At 52.3% G+C, this 25,403-nt stretch overlaps 2 protein-coding genes across 2 annotated transcripts; one reads left to right on the top strand and one right to left on the bottom strand.

The window, feature by feature from the left end:
- Nucleotides 1-30: 30 nt before the first annotated feature.
- Nucleotides 31-19,221, top strand: IGSF22 (immunoglobulin superfamily member 22). Its single transcript, XM_049891417.1, is given in 22 exon segments — nucleotides 31-142; nucleotides 2,206-2,337; nucleotides 2,549-2,685; nucleotides 2,763-2,886; nucleotides 4,177-4,216; nucleotides 4,441-4,637; nucleotides 5,439-5,663; nucleotides 6,342-6,614; nucleotides 8,244-8,528; nucleotides 9,336-9,418; nucleotides 9,421-9,462; nucleotides 9,551-9,692; nucleotides 9,858-10,152; nucleotides 11,265-11,569; nucleotides 12,275-12,448; nucleotides 12,627-12,755; nucleotides 13,612-13,908; nucleotides 14,351-14,438; nucleotides 14,653-14,846; nucleotides 15,814-16,113; nucleotides 17,074-17,400; nucleotides 19,037-19,221. Coding segments are annotated over 22 exon segments (4,086 nt in total).
- On the bottom strand, nucleotides 17,354-24,763 carry TMEM86A (transmembrane protein 86A). The gene is made up of 3 exons (XM_049890627.1): nucleotides 24,607-24,763; nucleotides 22,212-22,476; nucleotides 17,354-21,869 (listed from the first exon to the last, which is right to left on the bottom strand). Exons 1-3 carry the CDS (start codon nucleotides 24,625-24,627, stop codon nucleotides 21,433-21,435), a joined length of 723 nt encoding a protein of 240 aa, XP_049746584.1. The 5' UTR covers nucleotides 24,628-24,763; the 3' UTR covers nucleotides 17,354-21,432.
- Between the last annotated feature and the right edge of the window lie 640 nt (nucleotides 24,764-25,403).

Here is a 25,403-nt window from a genome sequence, read left to right as displayed (position 1 = left end):
CACAGGTGAGTGCCTGCGCCTGCTGTCACCATGACAACCATTCAGCACGAGCAGATGCTGCAGGAGCACGTGTCCATGGAGTTCAGCTCCAGCTCCACCACCCACGTGCAGACCTTCTCCCAGACAACCAAGATCAGGGGAGGCAAGTTGGAGTGGGGAGGGGGAACCCATAAGGGACAGCCTTTCTTCCTCCACGCCCACCCCCTGGGTGGCCTCAGTCTTAGAAACTATGGGCTTTTCAGAAGTCTGAGATACCAACGCCCCCCTCCCAATCTGGTAGATTCCAAATCCATGCTTTGATAAAGCTTCAGCCAGTTGGATGTTCACCGGAAAACCAGATCTCCAGGAAAATGGTTTAGGAAGAATCAGTCACATGGAGGCCTGGGAGTGACTGATGAACTCTTGATTGCTTAAGGAGATTAGAGTTGGAGGCCGGTGGACTGTATCTCAGATGGTAGAATGTCAGGGCAAGCCACCTTAGCTACCTACGTATGAGTAATGCTGACCCTGCTCCACTTAACAGGAGACTCCGAGATGCCAGTAGAGAGAGGATGAGCACATAAACAAGTGACCTAAGCTCCCAGGCTGTCAGCCCTTGGGGACCAGACTTGGGAAAGGACAGATCCAAGGGAAAGCAGAGAAATGGGCTCCGAGCAGAACAGACTGTTTTAGTCCTGTCCCTAGTGGAAAGAGATTAAAAGACGGCCAGGGGCCAGGATATTGGATACCTGTTGACACAGCCATCACCCCTCCCTCAAATCCCGGAGGGACTGAATCCGCCCAAGTCCTCTGTGCACAGAGGTCAAGGCCACATAAATACTCTTTACCAACCCCTCGTGGTCCGTGAGGCAGAACGAGTGCAACAGCCAGAACTCAAGGCCAATGGTCTAGACCAGAGGTTGCAAATTCAAGTGATTATAGCAGTGATGCTCAACCCTGTCTGCACATTAGAATCATCTTAGTGCAGAGGTCAGGGAAGGAGGTTAGGGGAGTGGGAGAAAAAAAGTTATACCCGAGTCTCACCTCAGACCATTAGATCAGGTATCTTTTTAAAGCCCTCCAGGGGACTCTAATGTGCAGGCAGAGTTGAAAAGCACTGGCCAGCAGGGTGCACGCAGGAAATGTAAGTGCAGACAGCAGACTGGGGTAGACTGGAGGGAACACACCCCATCTAAAGAGGGTGGCCACTACTCATCTCCCTAACTGTTACCGTGTGGAAACACAAGCCCAATGCCGAGAATCTAGAAATCTGGACTTTTATACGAGGTTGCCCAGTTCTTAGACGTAGGGTTAATTTTTGTTTTAACTTTGTGACCGTCAAGTGAAAGACATCTGCAGGCCTAATGCAGCCTGCACAGTGCCTGCTTAAGACGTCTGGTCACTATTTAAAAGCAGGCCGTGAGAGCTTCTTAACACCTTTTCTCATCTCACTGCCCCACATTAGTAGAGATAATACAGTTACCTCCTTTACTGGGATACTGTGAGGATTAAATAAAACAAAGAGTTTTGCTTTCCAAATATACAATCATATTAGTACATTGAATGGGAGTGTGTCCTATCACCCCACCCACGGACCACCACTCCAATGGCAATGGGTTAGCACTCATCGCCATTGATTCCGATTCATAGTGACCCTATAGGACAGAGTAGAACCGCCCAATAGAGTTTCCAAAGCACGCCTGGTGGATTCGAACTACCAGCCTTTTGGTTAGTAGCCGTAGCACTTAACCACTACACCACCAGGGTTTCCAAGGAGAAGGCTTGGAGTGGAGCTCAGCTGAGCTATCAGTCTTCTGGAAGAGTAGCAGGCCCAAGTTGGTCTTAATGCTACTGGTATTACTGGGGGACCAGGACTTCGAGATCAGAAGCCCAAAACACCAAGAAAATTCTCAAACATTAGTCTCCTGAAAAGAAAAAAAAGTAAACAAAACTAATTAAATAAACAGAACGCAGGGTCATGGCCCAACAAAGGTGATTGACCTTGAAGAGCAGGGAAAAAGGAGTTGGCGCTCTCTAGTGGTTGAGGTTTGCCATAACACAATGACCCAAGGGCTCAAAGTTCTTGAAGAAAGTCCGTCCTGCCCCCTCCAGGCTTAACGCTGTTTATTCCCATGCTCCACCATCCCCTCTTGAAAAGATGAGCCCTCCAATCCCGGGCTGACCTCCCGCCTGCAGCCGATCTGACCTCCCGTCTGGCTCCCACAGAGGAAGTCGTGACGAAGAAGTCCTCAAGCAGCGTGGAGTTATTCAGCTTGGTGACCCGAAACTCCAACATCCCCGCTGGCGAGAGCGTCCCTGAGTTCGTGGAGAAGCCTCACCCGATCGCCGCGCCCGAGAGTACGCCGCTCCCCGTGTCTCCCCAACTTCGGGGTGCCCTGCTTTCTTCCTGTGTGCCCCAGCCTCCCTCCCCCATTCACAGGCACTGGCAGAGCCAGGTCGGGTAGCTGGGCCCAGAACCTGGGAGGAGGAAGGGAGCAAGCAGAGGGTCCAGCCTGGGGGCTAAGAGACAAGGCTGCGTCCTATGCCCACTGTCCTATGCCCACCACAGGGGACAAAGCCGAGTTCCGAGCCCAGGTGAAGGGGAACCCCAAATCTCACATCTCCTGGAAGAGGGAGAGCGGCATCCCCATCAAGGAGTCCGCCAAGATTTTCTACGACAGCATCAACGAGGAGCACGTACTGAAGGTGCGGGGGCCGAACCAGAGGTCCGGTTACCGTGAGGCCGGAGGCAGGGACCCCCTACAGACCGCCTGTCCTCTCAGGGACAGGAGGCTCAACAGCGACCCAAGAACGCAGAGGTGGGGAAAAAAGCGATCATTGCCCTAGAGGAAGAGCAGTATGAGACAGAGGCCAAGTCGGGATCTGCTGGCATTGCCAGGAAGCGGGGTGGGGGGGACCAAAATTAGGGGGTCGGGCTAAGGCAAACCCAGAACGAGGCGGGGGCGGGACCAAATGGAGAGCCCAGTCTAGGAGAGAAGGGGTGGTGCCTAGTGGAAAAGGCTAGAAAGTGAGCGAGCCGAAAGGAAAGGTGAGCTCAAAGAGGCTAGAAAAGGGCTAGAAAGGGGCTGATCATAGTGAGCAGAGAGAGACTGAGATGGGGCGGGGGCAGCGACGGTGGGAGGAACTGTTCATATAGAAGAAATGAGGGTCAGGGGTCCTGGGTTCCTCGGCGGAGCCTCCCAGAAGAGTCTCTCCAACAGCAGATCCTTCCTAGGCCTAACCAGCTTCTCCACCATCTCCTGAGGGCTGAGCCTGCCCGGCTGCAAACCTCTGGCTCCAGGCCCTTTGGGGGAGAGGGAGGCATGGGTCAGTGAGACTCCGAGGCCTGTAATTACTCCTGTCCCAACTAGTCTTTCTCTGGCTTCTTGTTGTGAAAGGCAAAGAATCTCCCCTTTTCCCCAAGGAGCACTTGGTCCCTGCTCCTCCCCAAAGACCCCATGGCTGGTCACACAACACACAACAAGGTGCCCCAAGGCCCCCTACTGGCCACTCCTCTCAGATCTCATTCATTCAGCAGAGGTTTTTCTGAAAGCCTTGGCTCCTAAGGGCCCACCAGGCTATAAACACCATGCAGATAGACACCAAATTGGCCTTATTCACCACTGACTCCTCAGGGTCCCAGCCCAGTCAGTGCCTGCTACAGAGAAGTAGACATGTGTTAAATGAAGAAATACTCAGCCGAGTGCCAGGAGCTGTGGATAGAGTTATAACTCAAACCAAGCCCCTGACTTCCAGGAGCTCACAGCCATGGAGGAGAGTCAGATGGGGAAACAGTTTTATTGCTGTGGAATCAGTCTACAAACACACATTCGTACTCACACTGACTGCTACCTGGTATTTCCAAATCACTGAGGCTGCTCAATCCTTCTCCACACATACACCCAACGGTCAGCTCCCCCTCCAAAAAAATTAAAAATAAAAAGCCCCTTCCCCCTCTCAGACAGCCCCCTGTGGTTCCCTCCCCTCTCCCCAACTAATGTCCTGACTCTGATCTAGCTGGAGCCACTGACCTCCGATGACTCTGATAACTACAAGTGCATTGCAAGCAACGATCATGCAGATGCCATCTATACTGTGTCCTTGCTGGTGACAGAGGGTGAGCCAGCCCCTCCTCCTGCCCTCTCCTGTTAGGGACCAGATTCCCCTGTCTGATCCTGTCCCTCTCTCTGTTCTCAGATCAAGATAAAATGGATTTCAAAAAGATGCTGAAGAAGAGGTGAGGCTGGGAGGTCCTTCCCCCAGGGAGCTGTCCTTCAGCCTCCAGTCCTCCAGTCTGGATGAAGCCTCTTGAAGGCTTCTTAATGGGACCCTGAGTTAATGGCCTAGGGTCCCAGAATCCATGGAGTGAGGAGGGCTATCTCAAGGTTGGGAGAGGCTCTTCAAGATTCTTGTCTTCAAGGGGACACTCTGAGTCCAAGCTTGCTCTCTTCCTCCTCCCAGCGGCCCCCCTCCTCCTAAGAAGAAGCAGAAGAAGGTGATAGATGAGAAAGAGATGCTGGAGATTTTGTCTAAGGTGCCCAAAAAAGATTTTGAGAGAGTCTGCATGGAGTATGGTTTTACTGACTTCCGGGGGCTGCTCAAGAAGCTCAAAGAGATGAAGAAAGTGGAAGAGAAGGTCAGTGCCCAGCAAGGAGCAAGTGCATGGTGACTGTTCCCTAAGTGATAGTTTTTCTCATCCCCCATCATCTCCGTCTCCCCCCACATCTTCCAGTAGGTCAGCAGTGGGCTGCTAGCTAATCACTCTAGCCATTTCTCACCATATCCTTGGAGGCTCCTCCAGGATTGGGAACAAAACCTGGGCAGGGTCCAGGTGCCCCTGACACTTACTGTTTTATTATCACCATCTCTTAGGCCATCTGGATTTTAAAGTCCCGGAAGACATAAAGACCAAGATTGACACTACAGTGACCTCTGACTGTATCATGGAGCTGAAGGACCCCAATGTCAAGATGGTGTGGATCAAGGTGAGGGGATACCTACCCAGGGCTCATCCTGGCAATATCATTTCTTCTCTGTACCCCTCCCAACTCAGACCTTCTCATTATGCATCGTTCACATGGCCTTGCTTCTATTCTATCAAGAGGATGCCTCCTGATATGATTGAAAGAGGCTGAGGGTTGGGCCCGATTCTTGGTTTTACACCAGGGTACTATGTAATTTGAGACAGTCACTTCCCCTCTCTAAGGCTCAGACTTTTTTTCTGTAACCTGAAAAGGCTGGATTAGATAGTGCTCAGGGTCACTGATGATCTGTGCCTTTTAGAGAAAGCATCTAATAAACCCACGCACATTGTTTGGGCCTTGGGGAAATGCAAGGACCTCAGACCCCACGGAGCCAGATGATGAGACTAGAGATATTTTAGAGGCCTCTCAGTGTGTCTGAGGAGCTTAGAGAGGTAGACAAGACACCCTCCAGCTCAGACTGCCCTTGGGAAATAGGGAGCTCTGGAAGTCTCCTCCTAAACGCCTTTATCAGCTTTCCCACCTGTTCCATGAGGCAGGGTACTGAGCCACTGAGGATCCAGTACTCCCTGGGCAGGTATTATGTGAAGCAGACAGGAAGCAAGTACATGCTGGTCATTACCAACGTGAACATGAATGACGCAGGCATCTACACCTTGTCCGTGGGTAACAAGCGGATCAGTGCAGAGCTCACAGTGCTGGGTATGAGTGTGGGCATCGGGGGGGTACACATGGAGGACATGGTCAGGGTTGGGGGAGAGAGATGGCCAGGAATGGGGTCCATGAGGGTATGGGAGAGAGAATTGTGGGGCTATGCAGGAAAAGACTGCATGAGGATGAGAGTTAACGGAAGGGAAACATGGGCGTGTAACAGAGAGTACTTTAATAAGTGCCGTGGGGCAGTATAGAAGAGTGGTTAAGGGCACAGACTCTGGAGCCAGACTGCTTGAGTTCAAATCCCAGCTTTTGCCACATATGAACTGTGTGATTTGAGGCAAGCAACTTAACTTCTCTTTGCCTCAGTTTTCCCATCTGTAAAATGGGGAATAATAGTAGAATCTATCTCTAAGCTGTGAGATTTAAATGAGTGAATACATACAAATTGGCTAGAATAGTGCCTGGCACATATCTAAAACTACATAAGTACTTTATTAACATAAGTGTTGTAGTTAACATTACTGGGGATGTTAACATGAACCTCATGAGAGCGGGCTCCAGGGAAAAAGGGATCACAAGTGGACTGAAAGGAAGGGTACTTCTCCCAACTGTGGGCTCCAGAATGCCAATGACACCTGAGTCTCCATGCCCCCTTCACCATCCCACCCCTCAGGAGGGACCAACCTACAGCCCAGTGACTTCCCCTCATATCTGCTCCTGCAGATAAGCCGCTGAAGTTCTTTGGAAAGATGAAGCCTCTGAAGGTGACAGAGCACCAGACAGCTGTGTTCGAGATCCGCCTCTCCAAGAAAGTGCCCGACTTTGTGTGGAAGTTCAATGGGAAGGAACTAAAGAGGGACGAAAAATATGAAATCACGGTGTCTGAGGATGGTCTGACCCACACACTTAAGATCAAGGATGCCAGACTCAGCAACAAGGGCGAGTTCTCTGCTGAGGCAGGGAGCCCGGTACAGAAGGCCCAGCTCACCATTGACCGTGAGTAGTTGGCCAAAGCCTGAAGGGTGGGCTTCATATCATAGTAACCCTCATGTGGGAAGTCATCCATCCATCATCCATCCATCCATCATCCATCCATCTTCCCTCCTTCCCTCCACCCATCCATCCATCCATCTCCTCCTTACAATGCCCATCCATCCATCTCCTGCTTACAATGCCCTGAGGTGGGTGCTGGACAAACAGACAAGGTCCTCCTCCCTATTAACTCCTAGTCTAGTGGGGGGAGGCAGATGCAGAAATGGAATTAAAACAGCAGTTTCCAAACAAGGAGTCAAGACACATCAGGGTCTTATTATCAGCTAGGAGATCACGGACCAAGAAATTATTGGCCTTTATGGCTCTACTAGCATATATTAGAGCACACCTATGTCACTCTTGACTATTCTAATATAGCTAAAGTGAGGAGTTGTACATGATGGTGGGCACACCAATGAGCATGTCTCACATGTGACCTGTACCTGGGATCCATGTCAGAAAGAACCATCCTTGCTGTGATAGAGGGAGATGCAGAGGCTGCAGGAGCCCTTAGAAGGGGCATCACCTGGGGAGGTCCAAAATGAGGTGATGTCTAAGCTTTAGTAAGAAGAACAAAAAAGAGTTTGGCTTTCAGTGAAAGGGAAAGAGGAGAGGACATTCCCAGCAGAGGGAACAGCATGTGCAAAGTCACAGACACCAGATGATCCAAGTATGGCTGGAGCTCTAAGTAGCCGCATTATTAGTTTCCTGTGGCTGCCATAACAAATTACCACAAACTGAGTGATTTAAAACAAGACAACTTTATTGTCTCACAGTTCTAGAAGCTAGAAGTCTGAAATCTGGCAGAGCTGCACTTCTTCTGGAGGCTCTAGAGAATCCATTCTTTGCCTCTTCCAGTTTCTGGTGGCTGAGGCCTCCTCACTGCAATCTCTGTTTCTGTGGTCACATTGCCTCCTCCACTTCTGTCTGTGTAATCTTCTTCTATTCCACTCTTACGAGGACACTTGTCATTACATTTAGGGCCCATCCAGGTAATCCAAGATGATTTCCTTATCTCAAGATCTCTAACTTAATTACATCTGCAAAGACCTTTTCCAAATAAGGTAGCACTCACAGGTTCCCTGCTGGTGTAGTGGCTAAGTGATACCGCTGCTAACGAAAAGGTCAGCAATTTGAATCTACCAGGTGCTCCTCAGAAACTCAATGGGGCAGTTCTACCCTGTCCTATAGGGTCACTATGAGTCGGAATCAACTCAAAGTCAACAGGTTAATTTTTGGTTTTTCACAGGTTCCAGGTATTAGGACATGGACATATTTTTTTAAGGAGTCGCCATCTGACCTTCAACAGGGACATTATCAATACTGACTGCAGTCCTGTGATGGTGTACTGGTTTTTAGCCAATTGTACATGTGAAGAAACTGAGACTTGGAGAGGTGAATGGGTTGCGTGCAGTCAACTAACAAGTAAGGGAGCTGGGATTCTCCCTTCCAGGTATAACTCCATGGGTCACATGTCACACACAAGTACACTCAACCTCAAGAGTCCCTGTGTTTTCTGGGGCAGCATGGAGTTGCAGAAAAAGGGTGTAGGGGCTTGGAAGCAGGCTCAGGCAACTGTCTGTCTGTCCTCAGGCATCCCCATCAAGTTTGTGAGCACCCTCAAGAATGTGCATGTGAAAGAGAGGAGTTGTGCATGCCTTGAGTGTGAGCTGACATCCAAGGATGTGAGACTGCACTGGAAGAAGGATGGACAGCTACTGTATCATGGCACCAAGTACAGCATGAACCATGAGGGGAAGCAAGCAGAGCTGGTCATTGAGGATGCACAGCTCAGCGACTGTGGCGAGTACACCATAGTGGCCACGCAGGATGGGGACTCCACTGAATATTGCAGTACTGCCACGGTCACTGTGGAGGGTATACACCCACCCTGTCAGTCTCCACTGACCAACCCTACCCCTTACCCTGGGCTTCTCCTACTTTGGACACTGATTAGCCCTTTTACTGACTCTAATACACCCACAGACCATGACCATCTTCTGCCTCCCCACTCTGACCACCCCCATCTCCCAAATTCTGTCCATCTCTGACCTCCCAGGCCCTGAACATCCCTACTTCCTAGACCCTGATCACCCACCATCTTCGAACCCTAATTATCCTATATCCCCTGACTTCACCCATCCTTCACTTTTGGATCCTGGCCATCCCCTAGCACCCCAATCATCCCACATGCCTTGACCCTGACCATTCTCTACTCCCTAACCCTGACTCTCCCATTGACCCTGACCATCCTCAGCTCCCAATGACCCTGGCCATCCCACAGACCAGCATAATCACCACCAAACATCCCATCTCCACTAACCACCTGCATCTTCACCATCTACTCCTCTTCTTCAAGGGAGCATCCTAAGTCCCCACTGATCAATCCCCCGTCAACTATCTCCCAGTCTTCCTGGTCACTGTTTCCCAATGCCACTGATTTCCCCCCAATCCTCCACTGACCTTTCTCTTGGTCACCCAGTTCCCTTTCCCCCACACCCCTCCTCCACCTACTGACCATCCCCCAATCTCCCAGTGATCTTTTCCAAACTACCTCTCATCATAAATTATTTTGATCAATGCTTCACCTTGACCATTTCCATGACCATTGCCTCCAGCCCATTTTCCTTTGAGTCTTTTCCACCCTAACATCCTGATCCAGCCCCTGCCTGTTTTTCCCCAGAGCATCGGCCACAGTGCAGAGCGGGATGTCAGATGTGCACGCAGCCACTGGGAGCCTGGCTGAGCTGTGCATTGTGCCGAATGACATGACGAGAAGGTGGAGGGCGTGTGGCTGAAGGATGGCAAGGAGGTCAGAGGCAAGGGCTAGGGAAGGGGGCGAAGGAAGAAAAGGTAAACCTGGCCGAAGATCTTGTTCATACCCATCCCTCGCCCCCCAGATCACGGACTTGCCCGGTGTGCAGATCGTGAAGCAGGGGGCAGTGCACAAGCTCATCTTCCCCGGTACGGGCCCCGAGCAGGAGGGCAAATACACGTTCCAGGCGAAGGGCGCAGAGAGCGAAGCCTCAGCGTTCATCGCAGGTATGGTCACCGTCCACTGTAGTCAAAGCTTTACCACTGCTGGTCCGGCCACTATATTCATGGCTCCTCCCCAAAAACCTGGGGCCTAGGCTACTTCCCCATCCCCTCAGCTCAGCTCCTCCTCCTTCCCGCTGAACTAGCCTTTCCTGCCACCCTGCCCTGCAGATCCCCCTACCATCGACCCGTCTTAGCTGGAGGCACTGGCTGCTCACCCAGTGACCGTGAAGGTGGGTCACATGGCAAACATCAAGGTGCCCTTCCAGGGAAAGCCTCTACCCAAAGTGACCTGGTATAAGGACGGCATGGAGGTGACAGAAGAGGAGCGTGTGTCCATGGAGCGCGGGGAACACCTGGCACTGCTCACCATCTCAAAATGCGCCCGTGAGGACAGCGGACTCGTCCTGCTCAAGCTCAAGAATGACTACGGCTCAGTAACAGCCACCCTGCACCTCAGTGTGCTGGGTGGGGGCTGGGCCCAGGCTGAGCTGGTTGGAGGGCACCTATTGGCCAGCTCTCTGGATCGGGGGCAGTCTTGGGAAGGAGGCTGGGGATAGAGTTGGAGTGTGGGTTGAAAATGACACTGAAGAGCTGGCTTTGCAACCAGAATCCCACTTCCTAACATCCTAACTAGGTGGCCTTGGGCAAGTCACTTAAACTCAGTCTAGACCTCAGTTTCTCATCTCCAACAGGGGAACGGTTTTGAGGGGTGGGGTTTGTTTGTTTGTTTTAGTACTTACTTCAAATGAATATAGAACACACAGCAGAGTGCGCAGCACATAATAAGTTTTCAAATATGTTACTTAGTGTTGTTATTGATTTGGAGATGAGCACGCAGTTGGAGGTAAGGTAGAAATGAGGTGAAAGAGCTGGGATTTAGAGATGGAGGACAGGTTGGCTGGAGGGAGTAGTGGGGTTAGAAATGAAATGGGGTGGGTTGGAGCTGAGATAAGGCTGGAGATAAAATGAGGTTAGAGATAAGATGGAATGAGGGTAAGAATGGGATTTGGGATCAGTGCGAATATGAAGATGAGGAACTGGCCTTAGTGAACTCATTCTCAACATGCAACACTCACACACATCACCATCTCCTGCGCTTGCATCTTCATCAGGCTGTGGGGTGGGAAGGTTTGGGTTTCGATTCAACTCAGCAGCACGACTGAGCACCGCCTCTGTGTTCTCAGTGCTGGGGACACAGAGACGAAGTAGCCTCAGCAGTCCTTCAACCAAAAAGGGATGAAAACTGGTAAGCATGTAATTATAACATAAGGTCAACTGAGATACCAGAAAGTACTGGAGCACTGGGGGGATTGCGTCTGGAAGGGGACAGAAGGGATCAGCCAAGGCAGGGGCACCTCAGGTCTCCAGCCTACCATTCCTAGGCAGGTGGGAAGTTCAGGGGGCAAGGATCAAACTCTTTGGGGAAGTCTTAGAACAAGGAGCGATGGACACGAGGAAGGGTGTGCGATCCAGAAAGCTCAGAATCCAGCTATGCCCCAGTCTGGCTAACTCTCCAGTAAGTGGGAGGAGAATCTCCAGGTCCTTTGCTCCACATTGAAGCTGTTGTCGGTCCCCCGACCATCCCAAGCCTCCACAAGGCCGGGTGGAGTTCCTGGAGCTCTCAGGTAACTGTGTGCACATGAAGTGGAAAGCCCCGAAGGACAACGGCGGACGGCCTGTGACACAATTCATAGTGGAACGGAGGGCGGTCGGCAAGAAGTCCTGGGTTAAGATAGGCGAGGTGAACGGCAAAGTCACTAACCTCTCCACCAACAAGGTAGAAGAGGGAAAGGCATACCAGTTCCGTATCCTAGCAGTCAATTCGGAAGGTGTGAGCGACCCACTGGAGACCAACGAAGTGTTTGCAGGAAATCCCATCGGTCAGTGAGATAGCCCAGTGCTCAATGGGTTACCTAGGGGTTGGGATGGGTCCTTCTATCAGTGAGAAATACTACTCTATGCGGAATTCCACAGGATCATCTCTCTAGCGATCTCATAAGACAGAACAATTCCAGGGCAAAGGCAGAGCATCCCTTAGGGCAGGAATTCTCAACTTTTCCAGCCAGATCACAACACATCCCCGTGAGTATATCCAGAACTGTGCATAATTCCAAGGCACTGTCTCCCCTGTTTCTCCATTCCAGAAATCATCCCAGAATTCAAGTGAGAGTGATTTACTTTAGAGAAAATCTTAAAACCACTCTAATGTTTTTTTTTCCCCTAAGGAAACCCTTGACAGACTTTTCCATTTTAATTATGGTTGCTAATAAATGACTTGCGATACCCCTCCCAACCAATCTCCATGTCTCAGTACACTAAGAACTATGGCATTTAGGGTAATATAAGTTGGGAAGGTTTTAAGTCAGTGATTCTCAGTCTTGGCTGCACATTAGAATCACTTGGGATTTTTTAAAAAATGCTAATGCCTGGGCTTCCCCAGGCCAATTAGAATATCCAGGGGTAGGGCCCAGACACTAGCTGTTGTGTTTCTGTTTTTACTTCCTAAATGATGTCAGTATGGCAGAGTTCAGCACGGACTGGGCAGCTATCTACATGCTCCCCCTCCTAACCTCTGCCCTCCACAGAGCCCCCCGGTCTTGCCTCCCAGCCTCAAGTATCCGATGTGACCAAAGAGGCTGTGACCATCACATGGAATGCCCCCACCCAGGATGGGGGAGCCCCAGTGCTCAGCTACATTGTGGAGCGGAGAAAGAAAGGCAGTAACCTGTGGGTGCCAGTCAACAAGGACCCCATCCAGGGTGAGTTCCTAGAGACAGAAGCCCAGCAGGGATGGATAGAGGCTTTGCTAGGTGGGCCCACATACCTCTGGTGCTCTGAATATACTTCCCACGCACATATGCCATTTTGGGGGTTTTAATGGCTTCTCCTACTCCATTGACCCCCTTGGCCTCATGATCCCTTGTCTTCCTATTTCAGGCACCAAATGCACGGTAGATGGGCTCCTGGAGGACACAGAATATGAATTCCGAGTTATAGCTGTGAATAAGGCAGGTCCCGGGCAGCCCAGCATGCCGTCCACCTCAGTGGTGGCCAAAGACCCCATCAGTGAGTACGGCGCTGTCAGGCCACACACATAGTGGAATTAGCCAATTCAAGGTAGAGAGATTTTCTTCCCTGGGAAAGTCTAACAGGAAGGATCACATAGTCTCCACTCTCTGGGTGGTGCCAGCCTGATAGAGGGACAGGATTCACACACAAGACAAAGCCAGCAAACAGAGACTGAGTTGGGGACAGCGAGGAGGTGGGGGTAGAAAGAGTTTTGGTCAACTTTGAGTATTTCTGGGTAGGTGAGGCATTAGAGGCATGTTTCAGGGATTGACTAGGGATGTTGGGTAGACAATTGGGAGGGTTTTTAGTTTAGGAAGTGAGGGTGGAGGTGCTCTATGTGAATGGAGGTGGAGAGAGATGGATGGATTAAAGGCTGGAGTTTTTAATATAGAGAAGTTAAGTGTATACGGTATGTTGAATTTGAAGGGTATTAAATTCAAGGGAAGAGCCCTGGTGGCACAAGGGCTAAGTGTTCAACTGCTAACTAAAAGGTCGGCAGTTCGAACCCATCTTCTGCTCCACAGGAGAAGGATGTAGCAGCCTGTTTCTGTAAAGATTACAGCCTTGGAAACTCTATGGGGCAGTTCTACTCTGTCCTGTAGAGTCACTATGAGTCAGAATTGACTCTTTGGCAATGGGTTTGGGTTTTTTGGTTTTAAATTCAAGGATAAATGTTGAGTTGGTGAGAAAATTGAATTTTGGGGGTTGATGAGTGTGCAGGGTATTAAGAACATTGACTGGGAGTTGGAGATAGAAGTGATGAAGTAGAGTTTATGGGTACTGAGTGTGGGAAACAGGCATTGGGTTGAGAGGGGGTGATTTGGGGATTGACTGAATATCTGTGACACCCCAGAACCCCCAGGTCTGGTGCAGGGCCTGCACGTGTCTGATTCCTCCAACTCCAGCATCTCCCTGGCCTGGCAGGAGCCTGTAGAGGGAGACCCACCCTCTGGCTACATCCTCGAGATGCGGGCTGAAGACACCAAGGAGTGGTCCAAGTGCACAAAGATCCCCATCTCAGGCTTCTGCTACATATTGGGAGGCCTCACTGAGAGGCAGAAATACTTCTTCCGAATCCAGGCTGTGAATGAGGCTGGGGTTGGGGAGCCTGTGGAGCTGGATGAAGGGGTCCGTGCAATGCCACCACCAGGTGAGGGTGGGGAGAGGGCTGGGGGTTCAAGCCCCAACATCCTGGCTCCAAACCTCCCTCCCTAGGGCCTCATCCCACAGGGGAGAATACAATGGTGCTGTGATCAATAGAAAGTCATCCATACTTATCCTGCCTGGACAAGAGCTAGGGGTGAATTCAGGGGCTCCCCCTCCAAAAAAAAAATACTTACTTTGTGCCAAATAATACCCATTATGTGCCATTAGCTGTTAGGGATATTGAAACGAGTAAGACACAGGACCTTCCTTCAAGGGAGTTAGATACTAGTAGAGGGAGCCAGAGGCGAAAACAAATGCTCCACAGCTGCAGGGCTGTGCTAGGTGGCTGTACGGCCTGTAGTAGGGGCGTGAAGGAGGGGAGGTTGGGAAAGGCTTTGGAGGTGAGAGGCTTAAGCTGAGGCCGTCCCTTCTGTCCTCCATCTCAGCTGCCCCCAAGTTTGACCTCAGTGCCCGGCTGAAGAGTCACATGGTGGTTCGAGCTGGGACAGCCCTCTGCATCCATGCAGCTTTCTCCATGAGTCACTCCCTTACCCTAGCCTCTATGTGTCCTTCACATAGCCAAGATGGTCTCCTTGTCTGCTGTAACGATCATAGCCTCTGTCTCTGACCCTGCCCCTCACTAAACCTTGGCACTGAAGCCTGGCAGGAGACTCCTCAACCAGAGGGGAGGGCCTGACCCCAGATACCATCTGGGTGACCCATCGTGCCCATTTCCTGTCACCACACAGGGCTCGCCACCACCCAATGTGATCTGGCAGAAAGGTGGCATCCCCACCAAGGGCCAGGAAACCATTATGTAGGGCAAAAACCACTCTCAGTTCCTCATCAACAGCACCAAGCGCTCTGACTCAGGGGTGTACCGCATCCTGCTCCAGAATGAGTTTGGAGAGGCACACTACGACATTCACGTGCATGTGGCAGGTACCGACAGTGGGCAGAGGCCCTGGGGAGGCATCTCTGCACTCTCTCCAAAATACAGCTCTCCACTGCTGCCTGAGTTCCTACCACTGTAAAGTCGTGTCTTAGGCAAACGTATAGATACCAAAGTTTATTAGTGGTTACCAGGAGCAGGAGCGGGGGGGGGGGGGGCGGGGGGAAGAGGGAGTCATTGTTTAGGAAGCATTTGAGTTTCTGGTTATGGTAATGGAAAATTTGGCAATAAATATTGGTAACGGTTGCACAACATGATTAATGTAATTGATGATTAATGTAATTGTACACGTGAAAAATGTTAAATTGGCAAATGTTGTATTATATATATTTTCACAACAATAAGAAGAAACGTAGTGAAGTCTTCTTTGGCACCACCAACCAAGACTTTATCAGCCATTGTCACGGTAGGGAGGATGTTGCCCAGCTTTTTCTTAAACTCCTGAAGCCCTGGAGGCATTGAATGAGGACCAAATCCTTATCTCAGTTCCTGCAATCATATCTAGTGAGCTTCAGGGTATACACAAAGTATGGTTGGCAGAGAATGAGTGAGGGACAGGAGGGACAGGTGGAGATATGTCTATAAAAAACTAGGGTGATTTCTTAAGAAAGGGCTAGAAGCTTAAAAATAAAGCCCTAAACCCACAAGGAAGGAAGGGATGAACTTTTATTGAACAGTTATTCCATGCCAGGCACTTTATCTAATATTCCTATGAAATACTGTTAGCCCCATTTTGCAAATGAAGTAATGGACCTCGGAAAAGATTAATAACCTGCCCAAGGTCACAGGGCAGAGCTGCACTTCAGAAATAGCTCTGACTCCAAGATACCAGATTCCTGAGTCTCAAAGAAGAGATTTGTTCCATCCCATCCCCCATCAGACTTGGCAAGCAGCTTAGGTGAGGGCACATTACTGCAGGCTTCCCAGGGTGGCTGACAGACCTTCTGACTGGTCCAGATTTCCCCCGACCACCAACAAACCTGAAGCTGTTTGAGGAGGTCCCCAACACGGTGACTCTGACCTGGAACCACAGCCCCGACTTTCAAGAGGACAGTGAGGCCCACTATATTATCATGAAGCGGGACGCCAGCACCCCCACCTGGTTCACCGCTGCGGAGCAAGTCTTCAGCAATAAGTACACAGTGACGGGGCTACTCCCGGGCAGGAAGTACTACTTCCAAGTAGTGACCCGGAATGAAATCAGTGACAGTGACCCTCTTGACTCCAAGGATACTTGGCTTGTCAACAAGGACCACAGTGAGTTGGGCAACTGTAGGTTCTTACATCTGGGAGCCCTGATGGTGGAGATAACATAAGGGTAGGAGGGGGACCCAAGAGGTGAGATAAAATCAGAGAACCATTGAGGCGGGAGGGTTTATGTCAAGGAAGCTGGGAAAGAAGGCATTGGAAGCCTGTGGTTATGTTCCGTGCAGTGGATTCCAACTCATAGTGACCCTATAGGACAGAGTAGAACTGCCCCATACAGTTTCCAAGGAGCATCTAGTGGATTCGAACTGCCAACCTTTTGGTTAGCAGCGGTAGCTCTTAACCACTACACCACCAGGGTTTCCTTGGGAAGGCTAGGGGTACTCTGAGAGAGGGGACAAAGGAAAAGGTGGGGAGATGCCTTTGGGGGCAGAAGTGACATGGGGGGGTGAAGACACCATTTGAACACTGAGGGGAGGGGAGGCTAATGGAGGGTGAAAATTAGGGAGGGAGGGTTGCTATGAGTCAGAATCGACTGGATGGCAAAGGGTCTAGGGGACCAGATGATGGCCAGGGAACCTTGGAGGGTGAAGTTGAGGGTGGAGATAGCGTCCCGGAAACTCTGGAGGGACTAAATGGGAGAAAGGAGACCTGGAGGCTGGGATGAGGTCGGAGAAGATTGGTGAGGGGTTAAAGGCTTAAGCTGTGAATACCCCAGGTGGGGGAAGCAGGAGGCTGGAAAGACGTCAAAGACGCTGGGGTCTTGGAAAGGTGAAAACTCCGTGAACCTAGTGTAGGGGAAAGGTTCTAGGGACGAGTAGAGCGTTGGGGCCCCTAGAGTTGATTGCACATGGAAATCTGACGGGGGTCATTGGGGTTGCGTGTGAGCTGGTCTCCTGGGCGTCCTCCCAGGTCTAAGACGCCGGGCGGGCATGGGGGAGGGGAGAATGCGGGGTGCCCCGGGCGGGCGGCCACAGGGAACACTCACAGCCCTTCCCGTCCTTCACACAGTCGAAGACCTGAGAGATAAATTGAAGCCACACGAGAAGGACTGGAGACACGCGCCGCGCTTCCTGACCCCGCTCAAGCCTCACAGTGTGGTGCGCGACCAGGACTGCACCATGACCTGCGCCTTTCTTGGGAACCCGCAGCCCAAGGTGACCCTCTACAAGGGCGACGTCAACATCACGGCCAACTCCAAGTTCTGGTACAACTCCACGAGTGGCGTCTGCACTGTAGTCATCCCCACCTGCACTGTCAAGGACAGTGGAGACTACAGCGTGCTGGTGGAGAATGAGCTGGGCAAGGACCGCAGCACCTGCACGCTCACGGTCTATGGTGAGGGCGACGCGCAGAGTCGGGTCCCGGGGAGTGAAACGGCGATCGCGTGGACCGGTGCCACACTCTTTTTATTTGGCTGGGCCGTTTTTAATTTAACCCGGCTGCTCTCAAGTGGCGCATTCTCTAATTAACCTCAGTTCTTGCTGCAATTTCTTGTCCCATCCTCTCAATGTGACTTGTTACCTGCCTAGCCCCTGTGGTATGGGATTTTGTGATCCCTTGATAGGTTGTGGTTTGACTACAGAACCCTTGGGGGGCCTAGTCAGTTGTTAAGTGCCTTGGACTTATTCCTACTCATAGCGACTGCATGTGACACAGTAGAAGTACCCCATAGATTTTTCTAGGCTATCTTTGTGGGAGCAGATTGCTAGCTTCCCCCTGCCCCCCAGCACTGGGTGAGTTCCAATCGCCAACCTTTTGGTTAGCCCCTGGGTACTTTACTGCGCCACCAGGGCTCCTAGACTTGCCTTTAAAACTGAAAAGGCAAGTATATCTATGTTTACATTTTGTAAGAGGTTCTGATGTGCAACCAAGATTGAAAGAATAAGGGCAAATGGAGTCACTCCCTCTGCATTGCTCACTTGTGCACACCTAGGGAAAAATATTTCGTTTTTCCCCACACAAGCTATAGTCTTCACAGCTAGCAGAGCGAACTTCCTAAATGCAAAGCTTGCTCCCCCTTGCTTAAATTCTCCCCTCATTTTCCATGATCCTCATGATAAAATCCCAACCAACAAGGCTCCCTCACCTCTTCAATCTCATCCTCTGTCACGTCCCAGCCTAGTACCACATGCACACCCCCAAACACTGTCTGCACCCCTCCTCGAATTCACATGGCACTCCATCAGCTGCGGTCTCTATGGTTACAGACCTTGGTTCATCCTGTTATAGATGTCTTTCCTTGGAATAGGGACCATATCCTATTGCTGTCTCTCAAGTGTGCAGCTAAGTGTCTGGCACTGAGATGGTGATGCTGCCAGAGAGGCTGCCAAACTGTATAACAGAACTAGGCCAGGAAGGCAGTGTGGGAGATTATCCAGCTTTCATTCCATAGTTAGAGAGATCCCTGACAAAGGATCCCTGCGTCAAGGGCCTTGGCTCTACCACTGATCAGCTGTGTGACCTTGGGCAAGTCACCTCTCCGTGCCTGTATTCTCATCTACTTCATAGGGTTGTTGTCAGGCTTAAATGAGATCGTGTATGAAGTGCCTGGCATGGTACCCAGCAAATGTGAAGCTCTGAATAAATGGCAACTCTTGATCCCATACACTTAGCTGACCGTTGGGAACTGGGGCTCACCCCCAGGGGAGGATTCAGGGTCCAGCTCCTGAGTCCTGTGTAGTAACTACAAGAGCAGGAGTTTAGAGGTCCCCTCCACCCAGCATCACTGTTGTTGTTGGGTGCCACTGAGTCAATTCATACTCATAGTGACCCCAAGTGACAGAGTAGAACTGCCCCATACGGTTTTCTAGGCTGTAATCTTTATAGTAGCAGACTGCCAGGTCTTTGGCAGAGCAGCTGGGTAGGTTCAAACCACCAACCTGTTGGTTAGCAGCCAAACATTTAACCACTTTGCCACCAGGGCTCCTCCCAGCATCATTAACACTAACAAATTCTTTCTTTGTTCTTTCAGACAAAGATGACAAGTCAATTCTAGCATCCATTACTGAGAATTTACAGAAGAAATCAAAGCACCTTATGCGAGCCCCAGCATCAGGAGAATGTTGTGATGTCAGCTTCTGGGACTACCCTCTGCATGGCCCCAGAATGGAAAGCCCAGTTTACTCTCTGGTGCTTGTCAATGTAAACATCTGGTGAATGGATGGGTCAATAAACTCACTGAGCTCACCCTTGCCTATTCCCGAGGGTGGTATACAGCAGGGACCGAGGGGATGGACATGGGTGTGGGATGGGAATACCGGGGCCTGGATGACTGAAAGCCTGACCTAAGCCCACCCACATGGGGAGTGACAAGTCCCCTCTGACTGCACTTGGATTTGCTGCCTCAGCCACACTGCATCCTCCCCTCCCCTAAGGGTATGTCTCTTCATCCACTTTCCCGTCCTGCTCCTTCCCATGTCCTCAGAGCAGGTCTGTCTTCAGAGTTCTGGGGTTTGAGGGCATCAGGACCTGGCCGCTTCAGTGTACAGGGTTCCCACCATTTGAGAATTAGAGCATGTCAGAGCTTGAAGGGACTGATTGGTCATTCAGTTCACTAGGTTTCAAACTTATGTTTTGCAGCAGTACACTTCCTTTAAAAAAAAGAACCTTAAGAAGCTACTGGACTTGAAACAAAGATAGGGAGTCTTTGAGCCCCCTCCCCTCCTTATTCCCTTATCACCCCCAACTAGGGATCTCTGTAACAACCCTCGTTTGAAAATCACTGATTTATCCAACACCCTATCTCCTATATCGTATCCCCACAACTGTGTAACACCTCCACTAACAGGGCACTCACCACCACCCAAGGCTTCCCTTTCCACTTCTAGGTTAGGTCACTGCTGGTTAAAAATGCAAACGCCCCTGGAGTGGGATGACACATTGTTCTGCCAGGTCTTCACATCTAAAGTATGAATCAGTCAATCTAATCCCATTTCTCCCAGCTGCTCAACTGACCCCAGGATCCAGGGAGAGAGAAGGGAATCTGGCTCATTTTGGAGCAGGCAATAGGTCTGGGCAGGGAGGAGCGAGTACAGGCCATATTGGAGGACACTGGACAACTAGGAGTTTACCCAAGGGTGCTCAGCATCTGTCATCAGGAGAGTGCATCAAGGACAAATTGGGACAATGGCAAATACTACAAGTCCCTCATTCTCCTGAACCAGATCCTTGCCCATGCAAGTGACCAGGGAAGTGAGACCCACTCCAAACAGCACAGTGTCACCAGAGCCAGGGAACCAGCCTGGCGCCAAAATGCACTGGCCAGGACTGTGACTCAGACAGTAAAGACAGCCAGGGCCCCTGGCACCATGCCCCCACCCCCTCTCCAGGACAGGCACATGCCATCCAGGCAGACAAGCAGGGCAGCTACGGCCTTTGTTTTTTATTTTTTTTTCACATGGGCAGTAGAGGATGGAGTTGCCCCACCCTTACTCCCCTTGCACTGAATGTGCCTTGGGTCTCAGTGACCCCAGAGTGTCATTGAAGCCCCTTCCCTTTGCCCCCAGTGCAGGAGGGGCAGGGAAGAAAGCATTGTAAGTGGAGGGTGGGCAGCTCTCTGAGCCAGGCTCATAACGCCTCAGACAGCAAGACACAGATGGCAGACAAAGACAGACAAGCTGGGACACAGACTACACACACACACACACGCACGCACGCACGCACGCGTGTGCATGCATGCGCAAAGGCTGGTCCCTTCCTTTGGCATGGTTTACCCTAGCCCCAGGGATGGGGTCTGAGGGTGGCGTGAGGCCTGAGCTCTGGACTGGCCTGTGAGAGAGGTGGTACCCCAAGTTTCCAAGCCAAGGCAGTCTCCTCTCCTGCCTACCCTGAACAGACACCCCTTTACCTTCCCACCCACCCCTTAGAGATTGAGATTGTTCAAGTAATAAGGATAGATGAGAGAAAGGGAGACTCCACCCTCATCCAATCTTCCCAACTAGGGGCCTGTGAAAAGGGCTTCAAGCCCCGGGCCTGGATCATCTCCGCACAAATTTCTCCCCTTTCCCTCAACTCTGTGCAGATAAGAGAGGGTGAGAGCGGGTGAACCCAGCATTGCCATTGGTCCTGGGCATAAGACATGGAGTCAGAGTCCTCCCCCTAGTAGGAAGGAGGGGTTAAGAAGCTGAGCACCATCACCCTCAGGGGGCTTTGACAGTCCAGAGCTCTCTTTAGCTCTCACCATTATCCTGGACCACTAGTTCTGCTAGGGAGATCCTTTTCCTGCTCATTCCCTCAAACTAGTCAATTTGCCAGGCGGTACCTGCTGCCCCAGGTTGGCACTGCAGCCATCCTGATCCAGCTCCTGCAGGTTCCCAGGTCCTGAATCCCAGTCCCAGGAGGACAGAGAGGTGACCAGACCCCAGCTCTTCAGTTGGCCTTGCTCAGTCCATAGTCTTCCAGTGGCTCCCGGCTCTCGACAGCAGACAGGGCGATGAGCATCTGGGCGGCGTAGTAGGTGGACATGATCAGCGCCCGGGAGTAGGGCACAGGGAAGCAGAACTTGTCAAGGCCGATGATCATGTCTGAGACTATAAAGAGCAATGCACCACTGCCAGCTGCCAGCTCAGTCCAGCGCCAGGCTGCCCCAACCAGCCGCAGCCCTGCCATAGCCCGCCAGCCCATGAAGGTGATAAGGGCCACGTAGACCCCCACCAGGTAGATGAAGGCACCTGAAAGGCCAGGATAGAGGAGGGCATAGCACAGGCCTGACAGCACTGCCATCACCAGTCCTGTCCGCAAGGCCAGTGGCCTCATGCCAAAGGCTGAGGCGTAGAGCACGTGGGTCACAGCAAACATCAGCAGACCTGGGAGTGAGAAGGGATGCTGAGGGCAGGTTCAGGTGAGTAACTGGGGTAGGGGTGGGGACGCTTGGAACAACCTAGCAGCTTTGTAGGGAGTAACAGGGTGGGAGGAGACCCACAAAGGTAAAGACACCTCCCCTTGCCACAACCCTCAGGAACTCCAGATCACCTGCAAGGTCATCTCCTGGCAGAGGCCCCATGGTCCCTGACCTCAGGAATCTTCAGATTTCCCATCTTCTAATTCAGAAGCTCCCTCCACCAAATCCTTGGACCCCCTCACCCCACCAAGGACCCTCTAGCACCCAGCCCCAGGACACCTCCCAGGCAGCTATTATGGCTACTGACCGTGCACAAAGTAGCCCTGATCCTGCCAGATGAGGAAGGCATCACCCAGAGCAGAGAAGATGAGCCCCACAAAGATGCGGGTGGCGCTGGGATGGGCCAGCAGGAATCCCAGGCCATGGGCCAGAAGGAAGAGCCAAAGGCAGAAGATGGGCAGGCACTTGATGAGGGCGCTGAACCACGACGGGCTGGATGAGGGCAGCCACAGCACAAAATACACACAGGTGGCTTTAAAGAAGGGCACCAGCTTCGGACCCTCGCTCTTCACCTGGAGGACACAAAGGGAAACACTCAGGGCTGGGGGGCTCCCATGGAGGCTCAGAGCTAGCACACTTGACCCAGGCACCCACCCAGGACAGGCCGACCCCACAAACAAGGAGGTTTGATATGGAGAAACCCAGCCTGGCCTGCCCCACCAGCCCGCAGGGTGTGGACAAGCCCATCCCCACCCTGACGCTCAATTTATTGGAAAGGCTCTACCATTCCTACTGTCCTGGCCATTCTTGGCCCTGGGGCTGAACCAGAATGGTCACTCACTGAGTAGCAGACCTTGGGATAATGACCCCTCCAGCAGCCCAATGCTTCTCCCTCTCCCTCTCCAAATTTCTTTCAACCCCTCCCTCCCAGCACCACCACCCATATCAGCCCCCTGCTGTCTGGAATGGAGTGGAATCAGTGGGAAACCACAGAGATGCCAAGGATAGCCAACTTGTGATCCTCAGCAGTGAGGCCAGGGCACAGACTTACGGCCCTGGCAACACCAGGTGAGTGCCAGGAATGCCAACCACCTCCGCCCCCACAGACTCTCCCCTGCTTGACAGTCTGCTCTTCATCCTCCATCTCCCTGCCCCAGCCTAAAGGTGTCATCAAGGACAAGGAGGAGATAGGGATGTTGGCTAGAGAAATAGACCCATGAATTGGGGTCAAGAAAAGTGTCCCCGAAGCTGTGATTTCAGGGATTAGGGGCAAGGGAGCAGTCAGTTTCATTTCCCAAAGAACTGAGCAACTCGAGGCACAATAGACAAGAGAGGCAGGAAGGGGGGAGGGGTTCTATTCCCAGCTTCTCTTCTGGAGACAGGCTGGGAGGAGATGGGGAACTGAGAGGGAGAAGTTAGAGCAGCTGACGAGAGCTCAGCTGGGTTAGGGGGGAGGGCAGTTAAAGGCTGTACTCAAAGCCACTGCAGACACTGTCCAAATTGGGAGAGGGTGGCTGCTGCAGGAAATTCTGAATCTGGACTAGAGAATCTGTGATCCCCTCAAGTTCCTCTCTCTGAGCGTGTGTTAGAGCACCTGGGGTTCCCTCCACAACTACACTCTGCCCAAAATGACTGTGCTTCTGGCTGGATGAGTTGTCCAGTACAGGGCTCCGGGGACACACTCAGACTCACAGACCACCAGATGCTTGGGGATTTATTAGACTGTGATGAAGGGGAATGGGAAGGGATAGGTGGGTGGGCCTAAGGTCTATGCCTGCCCTTGCACTTCCAGGGGCGAGAGCAGGGAGAAAAGATGACCAAGTCCCTCCCCATAGAGATTACCCCCATCAATGCTGGCAAGGGTGGAAGCATGGGTCAGGGAGGAGGGGAATGACTGGACGACATGCACAGCCCCAGGTCTCTCGAGCACCCACCTGCCAGCCCTTGGAAGCACCAAGGTGCACTCCATCCCGCCTCCCTCAGCCCCATACATCTAGAAGGAGAAACAAGTAGTAGCTGGGGAGACCTCGAAAAGCACAGAGAAGCCAGCACTGGAAGAAGAAAGCCGGAAGAGGAGACAAAGGTTCGAGCTGGGAAAGTCTGAAAAGGTAGAGGTGTCAACAGAGACTGTCTCCTCTTTCCCCAGGGCTCAGTCAAACGCAGTGGCTCAGCTCAACCCTGTTTAGACCCAGGGGCATCCCCTCCTCCACCCCGACAGGTCTATAAGATGAGGAAGGGGAAAAAACTAATTTGGAAAGGATCCCAAGGAAGTCCCTGTCACCCTCCTGCCCCTCGCCTTCTCCCATCCCCCGCTGTGGTCCACCACAGCAGAACTCGGAGGTCTGCTGCCGCCCCCTCCCTCTCCTGGGCCGCGACCCCACGGACCCGGGCCAGACACACAGAGATCAACAAAGTCACGCTTCCGAGTCACGTGCCCACTGTTTTCCTCCCTCCCGCAGGCAGGCGGGCAGGCAGGCAGGCAGGCGGGCGGGCGGGGGGCGAGCGGAGGAGGGGCGCCGCGGATCTGCTGAGCCGGTGGCCGTGACAGCGCCGGACTCCAGCCCGAGGCCGCCGGCCGCCGCGGGACCCCTCTCCTCCTCGGCCTCAACGGCTTGGTCTGCCGCAGCCCAGTGCCCAGGCCGGTGGGCTCCGGCCGCGCCGAACACCGGCTCGCTCGCTCGCTCGCTCGCTCACTCACTCACCACAGTGACCGGGGACACCATGGCGGCGGCGGCGGCAGCAGCGACCGCGGCCAGCACCCGGCTCCGGGATGCAGCAGCCTGGACGCGCCCGCGGCCAGGTGAGGAGGCGACGACGTAACAAAGCCCGGGGTGACGGACAATGCCTCCCTCGCGCCCGGCGCTCTGGGTTCTGTCTGAGAACCCTGCGACGTCACCGCAGCCACAGCCAATGCGCAGGCCGGAGCCCCGGGGGGCGGGGCCCTGCTGGCGACGCGGGCCAGGCCTCCCCCGGGCTTCGAGAGGGGAATTGAGGCCTCCCCCGGGGGTAGGGGGCGGGGCCTCTGAGGCCCCACCCCCCCGGAGGCCGTGCCAAAACATCCCGGAACGTGACTGTGACCCCGACCCCAGCGCCTGGGCGGGGCCAAGTTTGGATGTTAGACAAACACATTCCTGACCTGGGTACAGGAAACCAAAACCAAACCAAACCCAACCCGTTGCCGTCGAGTCAGTTCTGACTTATAGCGACCCTATAGGACAGAGTAGGACTGCCCCATAGGGTTTCCAAGGAGCGGCTGGTGGATTCGATGGATTCGAACTGCTGATCTTTGGCCAAATGTTTAACCACTGTGCCACCGGGGCTCCCTGGACACATGGCTACACATATATTCTCATAACCCTGGGACAAAAGGCAAACAGATTCCCTTTAGCCTTTAATCATGCACTCCACACGGACACAATTGAAATTAGACCTAAAACCTTCACTGTGTACAAACACATTCAATTGGACACACAATGATCGCAGACATACAACCTTCAAC

The sequence above is a fragment of the Elephas maximus genome, chromosome 7, assembly GCF_024166365.1.
Source record: "Elephas maximus indicus isolate mEleMax1 chromosome 7, mEleMax1 primary haplotype, whole genome shotgun sequence".
NCBI lineage: Eukaryota > Metazoa > Chordata > Mammalia > Proboscidea > Elephantidae > Elephas > Elephas maximus.
Note: the sequence above shows the minus strand (reverse complement) of the source record. Positions and strands in the feature narration are given on the sequence as shown.

Coding starts and splice junctions, on each gene's coding strand:
- TMEM86A (XM_049890627.1), bottom strand. CDS start 24,627: ATGGTGTCCCCGGTCACTGTG. Junction 22,477..24,606: donor TGGTGTCCCCGGTCACTGTG/GTGAGTGAGTGA, acceptor TGTGTCCTCCAG/GTGAAGAGCGAGGGTCCGAA. Junction 21,870..22,211: donor TCAGGGCTACTTTGTGCACG/GTCAGTAGCCAT, acceptor TCTCACTCCCAG/GTCTGCTGATGTTTGCTGTG.